Source organism: Crotalus tigris, unplaced genomic scaffold (genome assembly GCF_016545835.1).
Source record: "Crotalus tigris isolate CLP2741 ecotype Arizona unplaced genomic scaffold, ASM1654583v1 scf7180000017568.12009008, whole genome shotgun sequence".
NCBI classification, from domain to species: Eukaryota; Metazoa; Chordata; class Lepidosauria; order Squamata; family Viperidae; genus Crotalus; species Crotalus tigris.
In genome coordinates, this window is record NW_024096478.1 from 870,587 (window position 1) to 897,212 (window position 26,626).

Consider the following 26,626-nt stretch of genomic DNA (forward strand, 5'->3'; position numbering starts at 1 on the left):
TCAAGATTAGTTCCAATTTTATTATGTTTATTATGTTTTCCCCCCCACATCCCATAGATAAGATTCACCGGCTTATACAGTATATGCCTGCTTGAGGTGCTCAGCAAATAGGTTAAGCCAGGGGTAGGCAACCTTGGCTCTTTTATGACTTGTGGACTTCAACTCCCAGAATTCCTGAGCTAGCTATGCTGGCTCAGGAATTCTGGGAGTTGAAGTCCACGAGTCATAAAAGAGCCAAGGTTGCCTACTTCTGGGCTAAGCAAATCAGTTGTCCATCCCTGTGCCCTATATCACTGGTGGCGAACTTATGGCATAGGTGCCAGAGGCGGCACTCAGAGCCCTCTCTGTGGGCATGTGCGCCGTTACCCCAGTCTTAGGCCTTCAGCTGGGTTTTATAAACCCTTTTTGCTTTAGGCCTCTACCGTCGTGTGCCCAAAAAAAAAAAAGATTCAATCAATCAGTCAATTTCAATTTCTCAAGGGGAAAAAAAAAAAGATCTTGCAAAGTTGGAATTGATTGATTGAACTTTTTATTCCCACCCAGTCTGCTGTTACCACTGTAGCCACGCCCACCCAATGGGCCACACCCACCCAGTGAGCCACACCCACCGGGCACCTGATGATGCATAAGTGGGTTTTGGGTTGCAGTTTGGGCACTCGGTCTCTAAAAGGTTTGCCATCACTGCCCTGTATCTTTCACTAACTTGGGTGGGGATGAATAGATCCATAGTGGTATAAAATACATTTTCTACTTCAGTGAAGATATTTGCCATCTCTGCTGTGGTTTAGTGACCCCAAACTCTAGACCAGTGCCCTTATTCTGGAATGAAAGGGAATTACCAGCTAGGTTTATGAGATATTTGCTGTGCTGTTGGGAAGTGACGTTGACATTGTGGGCTACTGATCTCATGGATGATAATGTAAGCAAGGATATATCCCTAAGCATAACTTTTTCCCATATTGCCAGAATATGAAAGGCTGTGCTATCCTCCATCCAATAATGTCCTTTGACATTGAGGGAGGCATAGTGCTGGTGGGAACCACTTGGAAGAAGGATAAGGGTACTGATCTTTTAAGTGCAATCTGCTAAACTCTTATCAATTTGGGTCAGTTTTGCATGCCATGGCTAAAACAACTTAGCTTATGCTGTTGTCTTGCAGAATTGTCAAATGTCGATGATGGAGGCCCAGGCTCATTGTTATAATGGACAGAAGGGAGGAGGAACAGCCACATCTTTTTTTATTAAAGTTAATATAATGGAATGGAACAACATTCTGATTTTGCTTTTACCATACCTATGTGCATATACAGTATATGGGGGTGTTTATGTCTCTGCATGATTATTGCAACACTATTGTTTTCATGGCTTCTTATGTGGCATATTTTGACAGGAAGCCAGGAAGAAGTATGACAAGGAGACTGAGAAATACTGTGGAATATTAGAAAAGCACTTAAATCTGTCTTCCAAGAAGAAAGAATCTCAGCTTCAAGAGGTGAGATTGGCTGTTTTGTTTGCTTGCACTACTAAGTATAGGTTTACTTATTGCTGTTGTATGAAAGGCTTAAAGTTGTATGTACGTTAAGAAGCAAGTTTATTTTGGAGCTCTTTACATGCTCTCTAAAATTCCAGGTTAGAGTTTATATTACTTTTAATTAAATCAGCTGTCTATCCCCTTCAGATTTGGAAGTGTAAGGAAAATGCTGTGATCCTTTCTTTCTTCTGCAGTCCTGAAAATCCTTACTACTGCCTTTCTTAAGCTATTGTTGCTTCAGTTGTTCCAGAAAAATTGCCTTGCAATCTTATCTGTCTGTCTGTCTGTCTGTCTGTCTGCCTGCCTATCTACCTATCTATCTACTTACCTACCTACCTACTTACCTACTTACCTACCTATCTAGTTGGCTACCCATCTCACTAAAATACTTATACAGCTGCCTATCTCAAATACATGACCATGTATCAGCCTTTAGGGGTAAACCAGACAGGAAACATGACTAGATGAGTTAATTCTACTTTATTGTAAATCTACATTAATAGAATCTTGCAAGTTTGAAGGTACAAACTTCCTGCTGCCATTTTCAACCATCTGATCAATTAGGGTGGGTCCTTCCTCTGACCATTTAATCCATTAGGGGCTCCTCCCTCTCTTATCTGATAGGCAGCATCTCTTCCTCTTGTCCTCTAAGGTCATCCATACATTCCATGAGCTAACAATAAATAAAAATAAATAAGAAGCAACATTGCAAATAATATGTACAGAAACTGAGATAAAACCAAACAACATAACCATAAGCTCACGTACATATCCAAGGATCTAGGCTCGGTAATAGAACTAGGTCTTCAAAGCTTTATGGAAACCCAATAGGGCTGGACCAAGTCTAATCTCTGGACAAATGATGGTCTTGAGGGTGGGCATCAGAACAGGAAGGGTTCTCTTTCTGCATCCTGCCAGAAAATGCTACCTAATAGATGGGACCTGGAGACACCTCTCCTGCTAGAGCTAAGACAAAGCTAAGAGGACAGATAAATACAATCGAGAAGAGAATGATATCAACCGATATTTTGTCATTTTATCCTCTCTCAGATCCAATGCATAGTAGTAGCTTTGTCTTTATCATACTTGGAACCAGAGCCATTTCTTTCTGCATCTGTCTAGACCTTGGCTTTTTCAGAATCTTTTCTTTGGTGCTGTATTAGGAGAGGCGGGACAGGTTGTTACGGGGGGAAAGGTTCTTTTGAGCCCTTCTGATCTTCCCTGACAACCTTGCTATAAGGACACCAATCTACATACTACTAAAAATTCTCCTGCATGTCTTTTTGTAGCCTTCAATTGGGCAAAATGGCGCATCATAAGGCCACAGTTTTTGAATCAATGTACCTCAAATGGGCTGACTTAAAGAATGTGTCCAAAATGGAGGATGGCACATTCACAAGCAAGAATTGAGAGATCTGAAGGAACTTGGGAAAGGAGCAGTAGGAATGTTAGGCAAAAGTTCGAAGATAAGTTCTTTATTACCATAGCTCATAAACAGCAACTCAGTCCAGGCTGCAAAAAACACACACACAAAAAAGAAAATTTATAAACCTTCAGAGAAACTCCATCTTAAGGAATTTACTAATCAGTGAAGGCTACAGATTCCTTATGCAGCTTCCAAGATTCCGTACTTTGTCAATTCTTGCATTGATGCTTTGTGCTGAACTTGTGAGTCTTTGCTTCCTGGATTATGGATGGATAAAGAATGCTGTAATTTTGCTGGCTGGGGAATTCTGTGAGTTGAAATCCACACATCTTAAAGTTGCTGGAGTTGAAAAACACTGTTCTCTGACCATCAAGGTGACAATTTTACCCTCAGCTTTTCTAACTCCCTGTAAAGCTGTGTAATAATTGACTACTGGTGCCATCTTGTGGTCTGAATTTTATATTCAAGTTTGCTATTTTTCTCTATAGAGATTTGAGTGCTCCTCTTCCCCCCCCCCATTTTTTTTTCTTTTCACCTTTCGTTTCAAACATAAATAGCCGCCTTTGGAGATGCAGAGTTCCTTCTTTGTTGGCTTTTACTACCTAAAGTCTTAACTACCTATGACTAAATCTTATCCATGCAATTAAAGAGGAATAATTAACAATCAGCTCATAATATAATTGTGTGAAATGCAGTTCTTTACAGCCCAACATTAAATTGCTGGTAGTGAACTAAAGTCCTATACAGATACCAAAATTTTGGTCTAAACCAGTGGTTCACAACCTTTTTAATGCCGCGACCCCCAACTGGTCGTAAGTCGAGGACTGCTCAACTGGTCGTAAGTCGAGGACTACCCAACCGATCGTAAGTTGAGGACTTTCCCTGTCGGGAGTGCTGCGCATGCGTGGTGCCGCCCCCTGTGCTGGCCGAGGCATAGCTGGCAAGGGGCAGCGATGGCGCAGGGCGACCACTGGCTGGGCCACCAGTTGGCCTAGCCCAAGGGTGGTAAGGCACCCGCCGAGCCCCACGCGCGCCAGCAACCCTCCCTGCGCCCGCTGGCCTCCCACCTCCCACCCCTAGCCCTCTTTTACTTACATTTTTAGTAGTTGTTCAGCAGGGAGGGGTGGAAACTTCCAGACAGCTCGCCTTCGCTGCAGCACCGTTTGCAGAATGAGACTTTTGGCGGGCTCAGCAGGGCAGAGACAGCCTGGACAATTCCTATTGGCTTTTGAAAGCCAATAGAATTAGACTCTATTCAAGAATAGAATAAAAGGGAGTAGCACAGCTAAGGAAAGGGGGAAAAAATGGCGGACTGCATTGTTTGGCGATCCCCATGAAATGGTCGTTCGACCCCAAATGGGGTCCCGACCCACAGGTTGAGAACCGCTGGTCTAAACCTCTTTCTAAAGAAACATATTCTGTCTGTGGGCTACCTTTTGTTAGTCCCAGATGAATTTTAAAAACTCTTTTCAGCTTGTAGACATATTCTTGTATGTGAAGAACATAAATAAAGATCAGCTTGTTCCTGTTGTTTCTTAGAAGTCTTTTACATAAGAACTTGTCCAGATAATTAGCTTTAGATTCATAGTATTGGAGCTCGCTTTCTCTGAGTACTATCCTGATTTTTATTTCCCATATTTGTTATTCTGACCATTCCCATCTTTCTCAAGTAGTAAGAGTCCAAATGAATCAGATTACATTCAGTGTGTGCCATATATTTGTGATAAATACTCATATATATGTTTTTTTTTAAATTAAGACTAGGAAAATAGCCACTTCTTTTTCAGCCAGTAGTTCTCAAAATTTCCGTGCTCTGGAATCCCTGCTTATCATTTTATCCAAGACAAAAATAACTGCATTTTACTATGAAATATGTCTGCTTTGCAGAGAATTTGGGAGAGTATTCTATGCTGCATTCTTATCCAGTTTGTTGCCTTCCAAATGAACTCCCTGAATTCTATCGTGAGAAAAATCCTTGGATGGCTAATCAGGATTGTAGCCCAGAGCATTTGGAAGGTAGCAGAAAGTATGACTTGATATGTTTATCTGCCTATAGGGCTTCAGCTTGAACAGAGCCCATCAGCTATCATTATTCTTTAGATGGGAACTTGACAACCTATACCAGTGAGAAATCTTCAATTATCTTTGAAAAAAAATCTCAGATTCTTAGAATGTTACTCTATTCACTTAAGGAAGTTTGCCAGCTTCAGTTTGTACGTCATTAATTATTGGACAGGCAAGGCAATCTTTCTTAAGAGCTTGATGGAGCTATGTGGTAAAAGTCCTTTACTACATAGACTTTTACAATTAAATATATTTGGTTGGGAATCTTCTATACAAACAACAGCCTTTGTATAACCTTGATGTCAAATGCTCGCAGTTAATTACTTGCTTTATTTTCCTTTTAATCCACATGACGACTGACAGGCAGACAATCAGGTGGACCTGGTCAGGCAGCACTTTTATGAAGTTTCTCTTGAGTACGTCTTCAAAGTACAAGAAGTTCAGGAGAGAAAGATGTTTGAGTTTGTGGAACCAGTAAGTAAATGTTTGTGATTCGTTCAAGCATTTCTTCTCCTCTGAAATATAACATCAACAAATTATGTTACAGTGAATGCTTTAGGATAAAGTGGCTTTTCTCCCACCTCCATTAAATATGTGAGGAAACAATGCATAAATCAAAATAGCTGAGATTTGCATTTTCCTGAATTTTTGAGTTTCATGAGTTTAAAAAAATATACGCAAAAGCATAAGAGTTGGATGGAAAAAAATGTTATACTCAGAATAAGATGCCAGTCCCCCTATATTTATTTAAAATATTGCTTACACTAACTGAAATATGCAAAGAAGATAAATTTATGTATATCTTTGTTTCAATCTGCAAAGCTAAAAAGGCCTATGTGAAACTTAATCTTAAAATATTTGTTCATCCCTAGAAATAAGTTACCTTCAGTAACTAGCATAGAAACAATTTCCAGGTGAACAGAATGGAAATAATTACGTCCAAATATCACAAATATGAATATTTACCATTGGTTCTAATTTCATTCTCAGTAAGGAAAGGTGGATACTGAAGTGGTTTAATCATCAACTACTGCTGCTGTCTTTATGTTGCTACAACATTTTAATTCCAGTATTCTAAGAACTAATATACCTTCTTAGTTGAAGAAATACAGTACTGTACCTCTAAAGAAAAACAATTAAAGAGAATATTACTATAAGTTGTCCAAATGTTATAGACTGTTGGGCTATGCAGTGCTTGTGATTAGACTCTAAAAAAGTGGCTTCAGAGCAAGCTGGGATATAAATATAACACCCGTCTGTAACTCTTTCAAGCAACTATGCCTGTTGCTGAAATTGTATAAAATCTGGGAAGAGATGAAGCTGTTAACTATAGATAGATTTGTTCCTCTATTTCTGAAGCAGAATTGGACTTGAATCTGAAATGCTATGCAGTTATAGTAATTGTTAAGATTTGTTGCACACTCAGATGCTATGTCTACTTGGGATACAGTAGTATCTTATGTTCACTGATCTGTTAGCTATGAGAAGGAAATAATCATAATGCACATCAGTCATGGTTCCAGCACAAGGTACCTAGATATTTACTCTGGTAAAATATATTTCTAACTATAAACTTTAGAAGAAGATGAGTTTTGGAGAGAAAGGAGAATAAACTCCGGAAGGGGACATCAAAGCCAAAAGCAGGTTCAGAAAAGAGATTGATTTGCTGAAAAGCTCCCATTTTGTATGGTTTTGAATGTTTCAGACAAAGCCAGAAAAAGGAAATTCTTTTTTATGGGTAATGTAAGGAATGCTACATTTCTGCAACTCTATTTCTAAGTGATGGAAATGTATTATTTCAATAGTCTTCACAAGAGGAATGAGCCAGAATTGCTCCCTGGTACTACTGTATTTGATTTCCTGGTCTTTGGTACAGCACAGACTTCCTTTCTTCAATGCTCAGCCATTTCTGGCCAGCTTGGGTGGGTGGGGAGAATGACAGAAAAGAGATGCTATTCGGCTGATTGGTCATAACAGCAGGGAAAAAGAGACTGAAGGGCTACTGTTTAATCACAGGCCTAGGTAGCCAGTCTGCATCTTCCTTGAATCCTGCCTTTTCCCCTCATGCTTAGCTGTACAAGTGTATAGGGAAGAAGGGCTGTTCTCAGTGCTCTCTAGTTGCTTTATCCATTACACTTTCTGCTGCAATGGTTGAAAAGCATTGAGGACCATTAATAAGATATGTGTGCATATGTATACAGGTTAAGGTGTTGACCTAGAAACTAGGAGACTATAAGTTCTAGTCCTGCCTTGGTCATGAAAGCCGACATGGAGGCATTGGGCCAGTCACTCTTTCTCAGCCCAACCCACCGCACAAGTTGTTGTGGGGAAAATTGGAGGAGGAAGGAGTGCAATGTATGCTGGCTCAGATTTATTCTCAGTTGGGGACCAAGTGTGGTATAGTCCTTTGGAGATGCCCAGGGAATGGACATGGTCACTATTTGATCCTGTTGAACCTGAGGAAATGGACAGGGTCCTTGAAACTATAGGTGCAGCCACCTGTGAATTAGATATTTATATATCAAACTTGCATGAGATCTTGCATGAGATGGCTCGTCTGGACCCTTTCTAATTTTAGGTTCAGACATGGGGTACAAATGTTGCGCTTTTGGATGACCTCTGATAGGAGTGGGATGAGGGAAGCGTATTGGGAACTGCCTTGACTTAGTTGGAAGAGGGATTGGGAGTGCCAAGAGTTGGTTGTAAGATGGATGGCTATATAAGTGTTTTAAACAAATAATATACATACATGCATGCATGCATGCATGCATGCATGCATGCATACATACATACATACATACATACATGGATAGCCCCAAGCAGAGTGCATTGCAGTAGTCTATAGGCCTTGACCAGGGCTTGAATGACTGAAAGAAGAGCGTCTCGATCTGTGAAGGGCCATAACTGGTGCATAACATGAAATTGAACAAAGGCCCTCCTAGCTATGACTATCATGTTATGTTGTGCATTCCTGATCTAGATTGTTAAAAAAAAAAAATAGGACAACTACAGTTTATCTTTAAAATATCATGCAGTTTACCCAATTCAAAAAGCTGCATGATTTATCTAGGAATCAGATTCGATATAATGGGGATCAGAATAGACACCCTCAGGGCACTATAAGTCATAGGTTGATGTATTCAGTACCTCATTCAGTACCAGATTCTGGGAATTTGTTCCTCTAAATTATGTCAAAGTAGTTTAAACAAAATAATTCAGAAAGATATTATAATGAAATCACTGAAAATTACCAAAATACCCAGCAAAACCCAACTGGATCAACTTCTTTTTTGACCCTGAGGAGAGAAAACATGTTATGTAATCAGGCAGTTTGAAATGGATCAAGATAATTGGCCTCCTTTAGGAATGATTGATCTTGACTTGCTGCTACATAGCTTTGGATCTTGCCCCATTGTGAAATGTTAGAAACATCTGCCAGCTATCTGGAGAGGATTATGGTGTTGAGATTATGTTGAGTTAGGTAAAATGCCCAGTGACCTCATGATGAAGGTTGATGTAAAGATGCTTGTGACCCACATTTTTGACATTAGATTTATTCAGTAGAAATTGATTACCTTAAAGTTCCTTTTTCGTAAGAAAAAAATTATATGCATCTTTCTGCTGGTATTTTGTTTTCTGGGAATCAATGAGTTCCAATTTTGTTTTCTTTTTTTAAATGAATCATTGTATTTCTTTGTTCATTATTCTAAACAAGATAGCTATGGGGATTATTTGGCTTTTCCCCCATGCTGTGTTGGCCCTAAATCAGACCATATGCTTATGCTCAATTTTTTTTTTTTTTAAAAAAATCAATATTTTGTAATTTGCCCAACCGTTTTTACATTTCTGAAGCATTTGGAAAGAAATTTGTATTCTTTTTCTCCCAAAAAAGAGAGGGAAGAAAAAAGAGGAGAGAGATTGAGAATTCTTTCTGTTCTTTGAAATATCGTGCTATTTTAAGATTCAACAACTTTGCTGATTATTTATATTTTATTTTTATTGAAGGATGGGTGGGGATCCTTTCCTTCCTTCCTGTAGCTTTGAAGACATAAAGCCTTCTACTTTACATGTTTTATTATTTAATGTCATTTCTGTGTTTGAACTGCAGATGGCACTGGAAACAGCAGATATGTTGCTTAAATTTAAATATATGAGGTGAATAATCGATTCTGTGGTTCATGCGCTAAAGAACTGCAAGCAGAATTTCTGTTTAACAAATCGTAGCTGAGTGTGGTTGAAAAGGGCTGCAGGCTTCTTATGCTGACCTCTCTGTAGATGCAGAAAAGTTGGAAATAGAAAAAGCATAGATGAAGCAGGCATTTCTGGTTTCCTTTCAATCCTTTGTACGTTTGAATGCTTGAAGGAAGCTACTGCTTCTCCTGATTTTCTCTTGTTATTCTGCCTGATTCTTCCCTCAGTTATCTGGGAGAAAAGACATAACTGCATATATGTATATGATAGATAGATAGAATACTTTATTGGCCAAGTGTAATTAGATACACAAGCAAATTTATGTATGTTTTAATTTGTGAAGTCTTACAGCGATATAAATGGGCCAAAGCTGTTAAAAATTTTTTAGATCTGTCCAATATTTTGTTCTCCTCTGTCTGAAAAAAGAAATATGTAGAGTCACAAAATGATTTGAAATTCTAGTCTTTCCTTAAGCATGACAGCTGGCTGGTGACTTTGGGACAATTATTCTCCCTCACCTCATCATGTTGCTGTTGTGAGGACAATAGAAGGCAGGAACATTATGTGCACCATTTTGAATTGTACTAAATAAAGGTCGGATGATGATGATGGGAGGATGATCACGATCATGATGTAAGATTTAGGATAATTTTATATGTTTATTTGCAAAAAGCTTCTCTGTGCTCCATTTGTTACTATCAAATAAGCATGCACAGAAATGAATGAAACAATTAAAAAGTGAAAGTTAGAATATTTCGGACATGTGATGCGACACCCAGAAAAATATGGCATATTCCATTTAATCCTCCAGGGAAAGATTGAAGGCAAATGAGGTCCAGGCAGAAGAAGAACATTATGGTTTCAAAATCTAAGGGGCTGGTTTGGACAAAACTCAGCAGCACTTTTTCGTGCGGCTGCTGATAAAAACAGGATTGCCAACATGATTGCCAACGTCCGATAACGGATATGGCACAAGAAGAAGAAATGAATTCAATCTGATTTGAACATTTGTTGAATTTCAGCCTTAAGAAATAAAGAAGGGAGCTTCTGTAATTGTTAACCTTCCATAATGAATCTACAGTGGATTAAAAGTGGTGTGGAAAGAAGATTTCAAGAGATATGGAATGGAATTTTGTGCAGTTTTAAAAACTTAAATCACAATATTTCTGCCAGTCCTTTCTTAAACATGTCCCTGGATATCCACCCTCTAAATTTTTGGTTTCATTGTTGGTGAAGTTATAAAGTAGTTTATAAAGTGTACTCGGAAACAAATTCCAGTGAGTTTAGCAGAAATTACTGTGTTATGCATAATGGACTGCAACCACAGCATCCTCTCTGATTTTATGGTGGGAAGAAAGAGGACAGGAGCAATTATCCTCTACTACAGTGGTTCTCAACCTGTGGGTCGGGACCCCATTTGGGGTCGAACGACCATTTCACGGGGGTCGCCAAACAACGCAGTCCACCATTTTTTCCCCCTTTTCCTTAGCTGTGCTACTCCCTTTTATTCTATTGGCTTTTGAAAGCCAATAGAATAGACGCTCTTGAATAGAGTCTAATTCTATTGGCTTTCAAAAGTCAATAGGAATTGTCCAGGTTGTCTCTGCCCTGCTGAGCCCGCCAAAAGTCCCATTCTGCAAACGGTGCTGCACCAGTTGAGTAGTCTTCGACTTACGACTGGTTGAGTAGTCCTCGACTTACGACCGGTTGGGGGTCGCGGCATTAAAGAGGTTGAGAACCACTGCTCTACTACATAAAAAGAAACCAACAAGTTCTTGTAATTCAATTCCTTGTTTTGTTTTTTTCCTCCCCTGCAGCTGCTGGCATTTCTGCAAGGGCTGTTCACATTCTACCACCATGGCTATGAGCTTGCAAAGGATTTCAGTGATTTCAAGACAGAGCTGACAATCAGTATACAAAATGTAAGCAGAAACATTTATTGAAGATAAAGGATCTCTTTCACGTGTTGTTCCTCAACTTTTTTGCCCAAGCATATTTTGCTATGTCTATGTTAATAAAAGGGAAGGTGTGATGGGTCAGTGGTTAAAATGCTGGGGGTTTTGGTTGGAAAGCCAACAGCCCAGGTTCAAGACCTGAGTGCTGTGTCTGACAGCTCTTTGCCCCAGCTGTGCCAACCTAGCAGTTTGAAAGCATGCAAATGCAAGTAGATAAACAGGTACCACTTCAGTGGGAAGGTAATAGCTCTCTGTGATGTCATGTTGGCCACATGACTGCAGAAACATCTTTGGACAGTGCTGGCTTATTGGCCTTGAAATGGAGATGATCACTGCCCCCTATAGTTGGCTACAACTAGCGGAGTAAAATCCGCAGGGACTCCTATGTTAATAAAAAGTTTAATTTGTATAACTATAAACAAAATTCACCTCTTCTTCCTCCTCCTCCTCCTGGTAAACTTGGTGATTAAGCAAACAATTTCAAAATAGCCATATTTATTTTTGTCTTACGAATCAGATATTTGTCTTAATACACGCTTAAATGTCCCATAAATTTCTTTTTTTTTTTATTGAAAATTTTTAGATTTTACAAAACAATTCCCTTCCCCAAACCCCCCCAACCCTCCCCTGCCCTCCCCCGACCTTCCCAGAGCTGAATACAGGCTTAATTAAATTTTTTTCAAAAAGTCTTAAAACAGATATAAACCATAAACAAGTCTAAATACATTAATTAAACAAGTTGTAAAATAGTTAACAATAATATATGTATAAAAAGACAAAGATACAAGGAAATACAAGAAAATAGGAAGAAAGAAAAAGAAAAGAAATAAAAAGAAAAGAAAAAAAAAGAAAAAAGTCTATAAAGTCTATAAAATATCTTAAGTTTTAAATATAAGTTATTGAAAAGCTAAATAATATTTTTTTATATCCAACTTATATTGTATAAAGTCTATCCATTTTTTCCATACCAAAAAATACTTCTCTTGCGATTGGTCTTTCAAGAAAGCCGAAATCTTTGCCATTTCCGCCAAATAAGAAACTTTAAAAAACCACTCTTGCAGGGTAGGCAAAGATTCCTTCTTCCAACATTGCCCTACTAACAACCTTGCTGCTGTAATTAAATTTAACATCAATGTAGTCTCTTTAGTATCACAATCAGAGACAATACCTAACAAAAACAATTGTGGGGTAAATTTTACCCTTCTTCTAAAAATTCTTTGGATATTCCACCATATCTTAATCCAAAAAGCTTTTATATTTTTACATGACCACCAAATATGATAATAAGTAGCATCCAAACATCCACATCTCCAACATTTAGGCTGTAAGTCAGGATACATACGAGACATTTTTTGTGGATCAAGGTGCCATCTATAAAACATTTTATAAAAGTTTTCCCTCAGATTTTGGGCTTGTGTAAATTTAACATTCCTCACCCAAATAATTTCCCAGGTATCTAATAGAACCGGTTCTTCAAAGTTTTGTGCCCATTTGACCATACATTCTTTAACTAATTCTGCTTCTGAATCCAATTCTACTAACACCCCATAAATTCTCTTAATATGGGTTCGTCTTTGATCTTTTATTTGTTTTAATAAATTCTCATCTTCTCTAAGTAAACCCACATTACGATCTATCTTCCACCTCTCCACTATTTGTCTATAATGAAACCATGAATAAATAATATTTTCTTGTATTAAATCTTCCAAGGATTTTAATTGCCAATTTTTACCCATCTAAGTAGTTGTGCATAAGAAACACCATCCAACTTGACTCCTCTCCTTATCCCTTCTATCGCATGCCCAGGTATAGCCCATAGTGGAATTTTAAAATCACTTCTATAATATTTCCTCCAAACCCGAAATAAAGAAATCCTTATAATATGAGATTTAAAAACCCTATCAACCTTTTTATTAAAAATTAAATAGGCATGCCATCCAAAAAGTAGATCCCAACCCTCCAAGAGGAGTATTTCTACATTTGTTAAATTAACCCAATCACTTATTAATGTTAAAACCACAGCATCATAATACAATTTCAGATTCGGTACCTTGAGTCCACCTCTCTCACGAATATCCTGTATAATTTTAAGTTTTACTCTTGGTTTTTTCCCAGCCCAGATAAATTTGTTAATACCTTTCTGCCATTCATTTAAATTAGCCTCATTCTTTAAAAAAGGTATCATTTGAAATAACAAAAGAAACTTTGGCAAAACATTCATTTTGATCGCTGCAATTCTTCCCAAAAGAGATAATTGCAACTTCTCCCAGTTTTCCAAATCTCTTCGTATATTGACCCACAGCCTTTCATAATTGTTTTTGTACAATTTTGCATTAGAAACAGATAAAATAACCCCCAAATATTTTACCTTGTTGACAACCTCAAAATCTGTCAACTTAACCAAAGTCTTAAATGTCCCATAAATTCTTAACATACCTAAACTTCTTGGTTACTTTTTCAAGAATGTATCATCAGATATGAATATTGGTGCCAGGACTTAATGTAAATAATATTTACTCTCTTCTTACACTGGCAGCATGTTTCATCAATAAAAAAGAGATTTGTGCTTCCATGTACTTAGGAGTTTCTAATAGCTATTGTCCTTCAAAACCTCTCTCAAAATCTTTCAAAATATTGAGATTTGTTACTGTATTTTCCGGCATATAAGACAACTTTCTAAAGCGCGGAAATCAGCGCCAAAGTCGGGGGTCGTCTTATATGCTGGAAATTACGGTAGTTTCCGGTGTATAAGGTGACTTTCTAGGCATGGAAATCGGCGCCGAAGTCGGGGGTTGTCTTATATGCCGGGTCGCTTATATGCCAGAAAATACTGTATATTTTATAGACATTTTTCAGTTGTCTTAAGACTTTTTGCCCTCTGTCTTTTGCAAAGCTTTATATAAACATATGATGCCTGGATATAGTTCAAAAGAAGCTGATAATGTATGAAAAGCTTAAATGAATCCTACTACAGTCTAAATTTACAATGTTAGAGTGTCTGTGCATTCTAATCTTGAATATACATCAATCAATCAATCTATCTATCTATCAATCAATCAATCAGAATAGAGCTGGAAGAGACCTTGGATATCTTCTAGTCCAACCCCTTACCCAAAAAATAAATTCACTATTAGAACATAATCATTTTATTTCTTCTTAATTCTCATATACATACATACATACAAACATACATACATATATATGTATGACAGTTAGAACAATTAACCAGTGGAACAACCTGCCTCCAGAAGCATTGAATGTTCCAACACTGGAAGTTTTTAAGAAGAGATTGGACAGCCATGTCTGAAATGATATAGGGTTTCCTGCCTGAGCAGGGGGTTGGACTAGATCAGTGGTTCTCAACGTTTGTGTGACGGCGACCCCCGTCACACAAACGTGCCGCGCATGCGAGGCGCGCCGCGCATGGGGGCGGCGCCCCATGCGTAGCATGCATGTACAGCACCGCCCCCATGTGTGGCACGCATGTGTGGCGCGCCCCCATGCGCGGCGCGCATACGCGGCGCCGCCCCCTGAGGGGGAAAAATGGAGGATCGCCTTGTTTGGCGACCCCTGAGAAATGGTAGATCGACCCCAAATGGGGTCGCGACCCATAGGTTGAGAACCGCTGGACTAGATGATCTGCAAGGTCCCTTCCAACTACTACTACTACTACTACTACTACTACTACTACTTCTTCTTCTTCTTCTTCTTCTTCTTCTTCTTCTTCTTCTTCTTCTTCTTCTTCTTCTTCTTCTTCTTCTTCTTCTTCTTCTTCTTCTTCTTCTTCTTCTTCTTCTTCTTCTTCTTCTTCTTCAAGACTGTTCTGTCTCATATTACTAAACAAATCTGGTTGGTATGGGTCTCCTTCATTTGCAGTTCTGCTTCAGATAGCATTAATTCTTGAGCCAGTCTTGTTTCTTACATAACCGTAATATAATATTCTGTGTATTTAAAGCTTGACTGAAATACTTTCTACTAATTTTCCATTAATCTTTAAATGCAGACAAGAAACCGTTTTGAAGGCACCCGATCAGAAGTTGAATCCTTGATGGAGAAAATGAAGGAGAATCCTCATGAGCACAAAAACATCAGTCCCTTCACCATGGAGGGCTACCTTTATGTTCAGGAAAAGCGTGAGTACCTTCATGCTTACTTGAAATAATTTCTTTACACTATCTCCTTGAATGGACTTGGAAGCTTTTATTTCAGTCAAGAAAATAGATAACTATTTAAAGAGGCCAACCTATCAAAAATAGTGCCATAAAAATCAGAATAGAAACACAAGTTAAGATAGACAAGAAAATGGTAAGTGGGCACCTGTCCAGCCTAGACGAGTTCAAATCGCCAAGACCAGATGGATTACACCCCAAGGTTCTCAAGGAACTGGCAGATGTGATCTCAGAACCACTGAACTATATTTTTCAAAGATCCTGGAGCACAGGGGAACTAGCAGAAAAGAGCTGATGTAGTTCCCATCTTCAAAAAAGGAAAAAAAATGGACCCAGGAAATTACAGACCTATCAACCTGACCCCAATACCTGGAAAGATCCTGGAAAAGATAATCAAACAATGAATCAGCGAACACCTAGAGGCAAACAAAGTCATTACTAAAAGCCAACATGGTTTTGTCAAAAATAGATCATACCAGACAAATCTTATTGCATTCTTTGACCAAGTGACAAAATTAGTGGATCAGAGGAATGCTGTGGACATAATTTACTTGGACTTCAGTAAGGCATTTGATAAAAGTAGATCACAACTTACTACTTGACAAGATAGAAAAATGTGGGGTAGACAGCATCACCACCAGATGGATCCATAGCTGGCTGACCGGCCGTACTCAGCGTGTGGTCCTCAATGGAACTGCATCTACATGGAGGGAAGTGTGTAGTACGGTGCCCCAGGGCTCTGTTCTGGGCCCAGTGCTCTTCAACGTCTTCATGAGCAATTTGGATGAGGGGATAGATGGGGAACTCATCAAATTTGCAGACGACACCAAGCTGGCAGGAATAGCCAACACTCCAGAAGATAGGCTTAAGATACAGAAGGATCTGGACAGACTTGAACACTGGCCACTATCTAGCAAAATGAAATTCAATGATAAAAAAAGTAAGGTTCTACATTTAGGCAAGAAAAACCAAATGCACAGGTATAGTATAGGATAGTAACTGTGAGAGGGATCTCGGAGTCCTAGTGGACAATCACTTAAATATGAGCCAGCAGTGTGCTGCAGCTGCCAAAAAGGCCAACACAGTGCTAGGCTGCATTAACAGAGGGATAGAATCAAGATCATGTGAAGTGTTAATACCACTTTACAATGCCTTGGTAAGGCCACACTTGGAATACTGCATCCAGTTTTGGTCACCGCGATGTAAAAAAGATGTTGAGACTCTAGAAAGAGTACAGAGAAGAGCAACAAAGATGATTAGAGGACTGGAGACTAAAGCATATAAGGAATGGCTGCTGGAATGGGTATGTCTAGTTTAACAAAGAGAAGGACAAGGGGGGACATGATAGCAGTGTTCTAATATCTCAGGGGCTGCCACAAAGAAGAGGGAGTCATGCTATTCTCCAAAGCACCTGAAGGCAGGACAAGAAGCAACGGGTGGAAACTAATCAAGGAGAGAAGCAACCTAGAACTAAGGAGAAACTTCCTGACACTTAGAACAATTAACCTTGAACAACCTCCTCCAGAAGTGGTGAATGCTCCAACACTGGAAGTTTTTAAGAAGAGGCTGGACAGCCATTTGTCCGAAATGGTATAGGATTTCCTGCCTGAGCAGGGGGTTGGACTAGATGACCTCCAAGATATCTTCCAACTTTACTACTACTACTACTACTTCTACTACTACTACTACTACTACTACTACTACTACTACTATTATTATTATTATTATTAACTGATGCTGTTAGTCAGAACCTCTGGAAATCCCAAAGACACTTTTACCAAAGGTAGCTGGACTTTCACGAAAGTCCAATTGCCTTTTTTAAAAGCACCTTTGGTTCAACCATGACCTGGATGATTGAGAATTTCCATAGACAACTTCTGGAAAGGGTAACTCCTTAGAGAAATAGTTATTCCTCTATTTTTTCCCTCTTTCAGTTATTTTTAGTGAAAATAAAAATTACTGGGATCAAATATTATTACATATTTTTAATGACAGCAAGTATTACATATTTCACTGTATGCACTGTGAAATCTCTAGGGTAACAATATTTAAAACTGTTTAATATCTTCATTATCTTTCCTATAAATATTGCAACTTTGTTTGGCTAGTTTGCAGATAGGAAATAAAGAACCCCTTTAGATATTGCTGCAACACAACTGCTAGCATGTATAGGCATTAGCTGTATTTCCAGACTACCAAAATAGGCAGCAGCATCAGAAGAGCCAGAAGTTCCCAACTATTATAAAGATGAATAGGCAGATGAATTTTATTAATGTATAAGAGAAATAGAAATTATGTGGCTAAAACAGATTTTACTTCCCCCCCCTTCTAATTAGTCTGCTACAATATGTTTACACTTGCAGAAGAATTGCTATGCCCTTGAGCTTTCAACCACATTGACTGCAACCAGCTTACAGTTTCTTGCTATTTCTGTCCTAATTGTAATTAGCAAGAATAAAATAAGATCCTTATGAAACTTACATTTCAGGAGAGGTCTACCAAATGTAATAGATGTTCAAAATAGGTAGTCTAATTATATTTTTGAAATAATATCAACACCTGTATCTAAAAGGTTGTTGTGCAGAGAAAAGCTACATTGAGTATTAAAGAAGAATCTCTTCTCTCACGAATGAAGACAAAATATATGTGTCCCAGAATAATATTGCAGGATCCAATCTGGTCATTTTGCATCTCCTATACCTTTTCTTCCAGAGTTATTTTTTTTCCTTTCCTTTAGAGTATTTTTTAGACTTACTAGAAAAATATTATAAATTCTAGAAGTACTCCCTTTTGCTTTCAAGGACTGAAATTGACACAGTAATTCAAATAAGAGTTACTATTTGTGACTTCTAAATCCAATATTTTGGATACAGAAACATAGAAAATTAACTGCAGGAAAAGACCCAGTGGTCCAGTGAGTCTGCCCTTTGGGTTTGGGTTTTATTTGTTATTTATTTTTTATTTTATTTATCATTTTGTCACATGAAGAACATACATTTATCCCAAGCATCTTTAAACTCAGTTACTGATGATTGAGCCATTATTTCTTCTGGATGTTGGTTCCAAGCTTCCACTACTCTTTCTGTAAAATAATAATTTCTAACATTACTTTTGAGCTTCCCTCCTATCAAGTTGAAATGATGCCTCTGTGTTCTTGGCTGCTTAATATTGAAAATCCTGCCTTCTAGAAACTTTCTCACATCCTTAATATATTTAAAGGTTTCAATCATATAATGAATTGTAGCCTGTGCAGCAAGTTTGATTCCATCCTTCCATATGTTAAGATGTACATTCCCACCCGCAAGGCTAGCCAAAATGGGTTCAAACATCTCACCCCTATGCTGGAAATGTAAAACAGCAATAGGTTCATACTACCATATGTGGTGGGAATGCCCAAAGATTCGTGAGTATTGGAACAGGACACGAAACTGGTTGAGGGATATTTTAACACTGGACTTAGAGTTAAAACCTGAACTCTTCTTGTTGGGAATAACGACAGAAAAATACGACAAGGAAACAATATACCTGCTGCTACACATCCTGACTGCAGCTAGGCTTGCTTTAGTGCAAAAATGGAAGAGCAAGGAAATTCCCACAGAGGAAGAGTTAATACATAAAATATTAGCATGTGCGGAAATGGACAGGCTCACAATGATATTAAAGGATAAATGTGGATCAGTTTATTATGAAACCTGGGATAAATTTTACCGCTGGAGGAATTTGAAGAGGACGGTCGGGATTAAAGATGAATGTTAAGACAGAAATATATGTTATTTTAGAACAAGTATTGTATATATAACTTAGATGTATATGTAGAGATGAAGAATTGATTGTAAAAAGTGGAATAATCTGATAAGAATGTATATACTGGAATGTCACATCAAATCCAATGTTTGTTTGTTTTTAACTGTATTATAAATAAAATTTGAAAAAAAAGATGTACATTCTATTAAAATTAGCTTGCATTTGTATCATACCTGAAATATACAATTTCAATTCTGACTAGGTCATTTTGGGACATCCTGGGTAAAGCATTACTGCACATATCAGAGTGAATCCAAACGAATAACGATGGTGCCATTTGACCAGAAGTCTGGTGGAAAGGGGGTGAGTAAAAATGCAGATGATTTGTCATGGAGATAGTTATGATTATTTTCATTTATGGCTAAAATAAAATACGGTAGTTTAAAATGGAGTTGGCCAAAGTTACTAATTGCATGAAGTACTATAATTGTATTTAAGTAGTCCCTTCAGATCTATCTCAACGTATTGTTCACATGGTATGATGAATCTAGATCACATGTTCACACCTTCCCTTTATAATTAGTGTTTTCCAGTACATTTAAATAGAGTTATTATTTCTTTTGATACGAAGCGATATATTTCTGGGCATAAACAATAAATTCATTCAGTTCTCATCGCATATGAATTAATTGTATTTGTATCTTTATGATAGAATAAGAATGTGCTGAAATCTACTGTTCTAAATGTTAGGACACAATTCACAATTAAAAAAAAAGAGTACATAACTGTGCATATCAGACACAAGGATACTTTCAGCTTAACAAGGCTTCCTTGTTTACCAAAATGTTCTTTGCACCATTTCTCTTACCATTATGATCTGCATATATATCTAAATTTGTATATGTGATGTGCATGTAGGGATGTACATAATGACTATCTGTGTAAATGTGTTGTGTATAAAGTCATGCATCTGTGCACATGCACGATGTTAAAAAAATAGAATCAAACTATCTCAGTTTAGCTTCCACAAATTTAGGCATTATCCTAGAAAAGAACTTTCTATGGAAAAAAAAAGTTAACAAAATCTTACTTGAAAAAAGAGAGCTCCACATAAAAAGCTTTCAAGTATTTAATACAAAGATTCCAACATAGTAATTTGTTTCCTAAACAGGTTTGTTGCAATTAATGTAATACTAGGAAGATGTCTCAGGGGACTTGCTACTTATATGAATTTCATTCCTTAAAGGGATGAGATGAATTTTCATATTCACTTTGTTTTGCCCTGCAGCCTTTTGCTTGTCTGCATTTGCATTGGCAATGCTTCTAGAGCTATAAAGATTTGCAGGTGCTATGTCTCAAACAATGTTCCTCTTATTCTTATTCAGTCAAGTCATTTCCTGAAACAAAGTCATTACTTGACACATCCCAATTAATAGCTTTTTGCAAGTATGACTCTAGTAATGGGATACAGGCATATTCTTCAAGGGCATTCCTGCTTGGACCATGATTCATGGTCTGGGAATGTTTATTTCATTTTGTGGCACTTCCCTATCAGTGTAACTTTTAGAGGCCATTTGGAGCTTCTCATCTGCCAGGTCTTTCTAAGAATTTCTGAATTGAACTAAAGCCAACAACAGAACCGAACATTGCCTGATTAGTAACTGAGCAGGTTTAGTTTCTTTTCTGAACTAGATTGGAAATTGGTAAGACTGGCACTTGGTTTTCCCAGCAGTTAAAAGACAATGTGATTGTGATTGTGACATGATAGAAGTGTTCCAATATCTCAGGGGTTGCCACAAAGAAGAGGGAATCAAACTATTCTCCAAAGCACCTGAAGGCAGGATAAGAAGCAACGGATGGAAACTAACCAAGGAGAGAAGCAACCTAGAACTAAGGAGAAATTTCCTAACAGTTAGAACAATTAATCAGTGGAACAACAACTTCAGATGTTGTCAGTGCTCCAACACTGGAAATTTTTAAGAAGAGACCGGAAAACCATTTGTCTGAAATGGTTTAGGGCAGGGGTTTTCAACCTTGGCAACTTTAAGACTTGTGGACTTCAACTCCCAGAATTCCTCAGCCAGCAAAGCTGGCCACAAGTCTTAAAGTTGCCAAGGTTGAGAACCCCTGGTTTAGGGTTACCTGCCTGAGCAGGGAGTTGGACTAGAAGACCTCCAAGGTCCCTTTCAACTCTATGATGATTATTATTGTTCTTGTTGTTGTTGTAATTAGGGATAAAAACACAGACCATTAGAAATTCATGTAGTCCTTGACTTATAACCGTTCATTTAGTGAACATTTGAAATTACAACAGCACTGAAAACAGCACTGAAAAAAGTGACTTATGACTGTTTTTCACACTTACGATGGTTGTAATGTCCCCATGGTCACATGTTCAAAATTCAGATGCCTGGCAACTGACTCATATTTATGATGGATACAGTGTCCTGGGGTCCTTCTGACAACAAGGTCAGTGGGGAAATCAGATTCACTTAACAGCTGTGTTACTTCACTTTAACAACTGAAGTCAGTCACTTAACAGGAAAGGTTTGTAAAAATGAGGCAAAATTAATGACTATCTCGCTTAGCCACAGAAACTTTGGGCACAATTGTGGCTGTAAGTCGAGGACCACTTTGTTCAGTGCTGGAGATAATATTCCATCGTGGCCAATGCTAGGAGCACGCAAGAGACACTCTCCAGTTTTGCTTTGGCTTGGCTGAACAGGAAAGCGCTCTTTGAGGCAAGCTTTTAGATTAGACAAAGCTTTGCTCTGATCTGTCAGGGCTGTCTTATGTTCTTATCTCTTCTAAGATTGATAGATTTAACTGAGGTTTAAATAAAGCTTCTGTTTCTCATTTTGCAAAGCGTACCTCATAGGATATACAAATCCTTTTTTCTGCTAGCTGGTTTTAATTGATAATCAGCATGGGGTGAAATACTGGTTCCAAAGTAAATGTTTCTGGCATTGAAAGCAAAGTTGTTTCTAGATTGGATTTCTTTAAAAAAAAGAAGAAAAAAAAAGAATTGGCCTAGTATGCAACTTCCTTATCCTGCCAGGGAGAAGACGAAGCTATTATCCTCAAATCTTGCACTCGACGGAAGACTGATTCTATAGAGAAGAGATTCTGCTTTGATGTGGAAGCTGTGGATAGGTGAGTGTATTTATTAAATTTACATCCCAGCTTTTATTCAGGAACTCTTGTGTGGCTAATACAGTATATCGCAGTGATGGCGATCCTTTTAGAGTCCAAGTGCCCAAACTGCAACACAAAACCCACTTATGCATCGTCGGGTGCTGGGTGGGTGTGGCCCATTGGCTGGGTATGGCCCATTGGCTGGGTGTGACCCATTGGGCGGACGTGGCTGCGGTGGTAACGGCAGACTGGGTGGGACTAAAAAGTTCAATCATTCAATTCCAACTTTGCAAGATGTTTTTTTTCCCCACGAGAAGTTGAAATTGACTGATTGATTGAACCTTTTTTTTTTTGCACATGGTAGCGGAGGCCTAAAGCAAAAAGATTTTATAAAACCCAGCTGAAGGCCTAGGACTGGGCGATGACGCGCGTGCCCACAGAGAGAGCTCTGAGTGCCGCCTCTGGCATCTGTGCCATAGGTTCGCCACCATTGGTATAGCGCTTCAAGTTGAGTTTGTCTTTTGCCATTCAGTAGCTAGAACTATAGAAGCAGAAATAAACTACTTACAAGTCATTCTTCCCCACCGCAGATCACCATGTGCCTTCATCAAAAAGTGCAGATCCACTCAATTGAGTATAGCAGGAACATCTCTCTCTCACGCACACATATACACAAATCCCAAATGTAACCCAGCCTTACTTCAAAGGAGTTCCAGGGTCCACCAGCAGGCAACTCTGAGCTTTTAGAATAAATATAACATATAAGCCAACAAAGTTCATGAAAAATTTGCAGACGACACCAAGCTGGCAGGAATAGCCAACACTCCAGAAGACAGGCTTCAGATACAGAAGGATCTGGACAGACTTGAACACTGGGTACTAACTAACAAAATGAAATTCAATGGTGAAAAAAGCAAGGTTCTACATTTAGGCAAGAAAAACCAAATGCACAAGTACAGCATAGGTGGCACCATGCTCAATAGTAGTAACTGTGAGAGGGACCTCGGAGTCCTAGTAGACAATCACTTAAATATGAGCCATCAGTGTGCTGCAGCTGCCAAAAAGGCCAACACAGTGCTAGGCTGCATTAACAGAGGGATAGAATCAAGATCACGTGAAGTATTAATACCACTCTTCCAATGCCTTGGTAAGGCCACACTTGGAATACTGCATCCAGTTTTGGTCACCACGATGTAAAAAAGATGTTGAGACTCTAGAAAGAGTACAGAGAAGAGCAACAAAGATGATTAGGGGACTGGAGGCTAAAACATATAAGGAACGGTTGCTAGAATTGGGTATGTCTAGTTTAACGAAGAGAAGGACAAGGGGGGACATGATAGCAGTATTCCAATATCTCAGGGGCTGCCATAAAGAAGAGGGAATTAAGCTATTTTCCAAAGCACCTGAAGGCAGGACAAGAAGCAACGGGTGGAAACTAATCAAGGAGAGAAGCAACCTAGAACTAAGGAGAAACTTCCTGACAGTGAGAACAATTAATCAGTGGAACAGCTTGCCTCCAGAAGTAGTAAATGCTCCAACACTGGAAGTTTTTAAGAAGAGACTGGACAGCCATTTGTCTGAAATGGTGTAAGGTTTCCTGCCCTTCCAACTTTACTACTATTATTATTATTATATTCTGTGCAACATAGAGACATAGTACCAAATGAAGACAAATCAGGAATCATATGCAGGAATTCTTCATCCTACAATGGCAATTGTAGACTGGGATTGCCATTGTAAGCAATGCGGTCATAAAATGTGACCATTTACTTAGCAACTGTAAATCCCAGATTAAGTCCCAGTTGCCATTGTTAAATGAATGCTCTGGACATTAGATGAAGCAACCTCTTGCCAGGACACAATCTCCCTTTACATAGAGAAGCAAGACCATAACATAAGGTGGGAAGCAATAGAAATTTTAAAACAGCACAGAAAGAAAAAATCAAGAGAATTCGTAGAACCACAACACTGCTTCAATCTTCTTTAGGGAGTTGCCAAAAGGTAGAAAGACTTCATTCATGCTTTGATTTGAGCACTCTGCTGCAAATTTGAGGAATGTGAAATCTAAAGAATAATTGTCTTTTAGTCCACGTAGTAATTTAAGAGACATGGATTGTGTCAGTTTTCTCATAGGATAATTCCTCAAATTATCTTCTAATTTCTCTATAGAGTTTTGGGGTATTAAAATATATCCCATATTTTACCTCAGTAACATTAAGGCTGTATTATAAAAATATTATTATTCCAATATTGGTGAATGACAGGTTAATAAATAACAATTTTTAATAAATCAGCATGGTCATATGAAATTGCATTAAGCATTTTATCTCATAACGTAGAGATTCAAAATTGTAATTGTGACTAGATTTATTTTGATTGGCAATCATATGTCTTCTCATGACCATTATAATGTTAAATAGGTTCAACTTAAAACTGATTTAGACCAGGGCTTTTCAACCAGTGGTACGGGTACCACCTGTTGTACATTGGCACCTGGCAGGTGGTACGCAGCCATTCTAGAAAAGTGGTAGCGGGGAGGGGAATGAGCTGAACTGGTGGCAGCACCGCACAAGCCTGAGCGAGAGATGGCTGGAGCTGCAGGGCTGTCAGGGCTCAACGAAGGCGCCAGGATCAGCACTTCTTCGGGACTGTCAGGGCTCAATGGAAGCGCCAGGATCAGCGCCAGGCTCCAGCTAGAGCTCGGCGCTGATCCTGGTGCTTCTGCTGAGCCCAGAAGAAGCGCCGATCAGTTGGAATGTTGCAGCATCTCCAGGGTCTTGTGATTTACATTCAGATGCTTGGCAACTAATCCATATTTATGACGGTCACAGTGTCCCAGGGTCATGTGAAGTGACCAAAACCTTCTGCAACCACCCAGCAGATGGGGGGAATAAAAACCAAACATTCCCCCCATCCCACCCCCACTGCCAATCCTCAACAGAAATGCTCACAACAATGAAAACCTCGGACAGGAGGAAGAGTGCCGCTGGGTGGGCAGGCAGGTATCTTGCTCGGCTGTGGCTTGGGGGCACTTTTTTCAGTGCCACTGTAACTTTGAACAGTCACTAAGCGAACTGTTGTAAGTCGAGGACTACTGTACTTTATCACTTTTTTCCCTTTTTTTTTGGTCATCAAGTTTTTGACACCTTGCTAGGCGACTGGTGATATGTTACCATATTCTAAAAGTGGTACAATGGGTGAAAAAGTGAAAAGCCCTGATTTAGACATTCAGTTTTGTAATATTTATACTTAAAACAAATATAAAAAGTTTAAATTGTCCCAGACTTACGTGGTTTTTGGAGCAAGTTGTTACAAACAGCTAGAAAACTAGTGTTTGATGTGGGAAATTTGGAGTCTGACCATTTCCAGAATGATTACAACAACCCATTTTGATTTCAGAAGCTTTTCAGTTTTGATCAGTTTGCATATTCCTGGTTCACAATGAACAAATGCCTATGCTTTTGATAATGAATGGTCTACAGTTAAGAGTGATTAAATTGCTTACTTGGATTAACTGTGAATTAATCTACCTGAAAATAAGACAAAAACATTTTGATTCTATATTTAAGCCTACATAGCCTCTTGAAAACAAAATGTCAATCCATAAGGAGAATTAAAATACATTAATATTTGATGTTATATCTTTTGGGTTCATAAACAATTTCATAAAATATTGCTTAGTTTGTACAGTACTGTTTATGTGAGCATGCCACTTGATTTGTTTTTGCACATATTCCATACTTTGTTTCTTTGAGATCTAGCTACATGAACGTCTTTAAAAAAGGGACCTTTGTATATCTGGTATCTAGTACATAACTTAGATGTTTGTTCTATTTGTGTGAACATTGGGAAAGAGAGCTGCACCTGGAAATCAGGGTTAAGGTCTTCTTGGAAATAGCTATCTGAGGCAACAATAGGGTCAAGCTGCATTGCCTCCCCCACTAGTGTAAAATGTACAAACAGTATATGAAATTGCTTAAATTAGCACAAAGTAGCACAAGTGAATGTTGTAATATAAAAAAGCTATATTTTATATAAGCAACATATAGTGACTACAATAATATATTCTCTTTGACCAAAAAGTTTCAGTAGAATTAGCTGTTCACTGCAAAAAACAAAACAAAACAAAACCTGATTAACTGCTGGAAAAAAAACTATGGTGATTTGTCGACTGATTTGTCTAAAACAGGAATGTTACTTATACACTATATACTCTCTTATTTTGCCCTTGAAACCTTTATTTCAAGTATAGTCTTTTTCCTTTGCTTGTTGGGAGTTTTATATTGACGTTCTCCTCCAATTCAAGTCTAATTGCTGATTACAAACCCCAAACAGTGCAGCCAATAGTGTTGGGGAAAAGAAAAAGGTCGACATATTTTCTTCTCTCCCAAGGTGGGTGATTCTAGATATA

The 26,626-nt window shown here is 38.4% G+C and overlaps 1 protein-coding gene across 5 annotated transcripts in view; it reads left to right on the forward strand.

Annotated features, from left to right (window-relative positions):
- Positions 1–26,626, forward strand: part of ARHGAP26 (Rho GTPase activating protein 26) — a 266,440-nt gene that overhangs the window by 94,656 nt on the left and 145,158 nt on the right. For all 5 annotated transcript variants that reach the window (XM_039351466.1, XM_039351429.1, XM_039351447.1 and 2 more), the window contains exons 5-10: positions 1,391–1,492; positions 5,385–5,495; positions 11,030–11,134; positions 15,171–15,300; positions 19,343–19,443; positions 22,139–22,233. In XM_039351466.1, the coding sequence (XP_039207400.1) occupies positions 1,391–1,492; positions 5,385–5,495; positions 11,030–11,134; positions 15,171–15,300; positions 19,343–19,443; positions 22,139–22,233 (644 nt within the window). The remainder of the gene's footprint in view (positions 1–1,390; positions 1,493–5,384; positions 5,496–11,029; positions 11,135–15,170; positions 15,301–19,342; positions 19,444–22,138; positions 22,234–26,626) is intronic.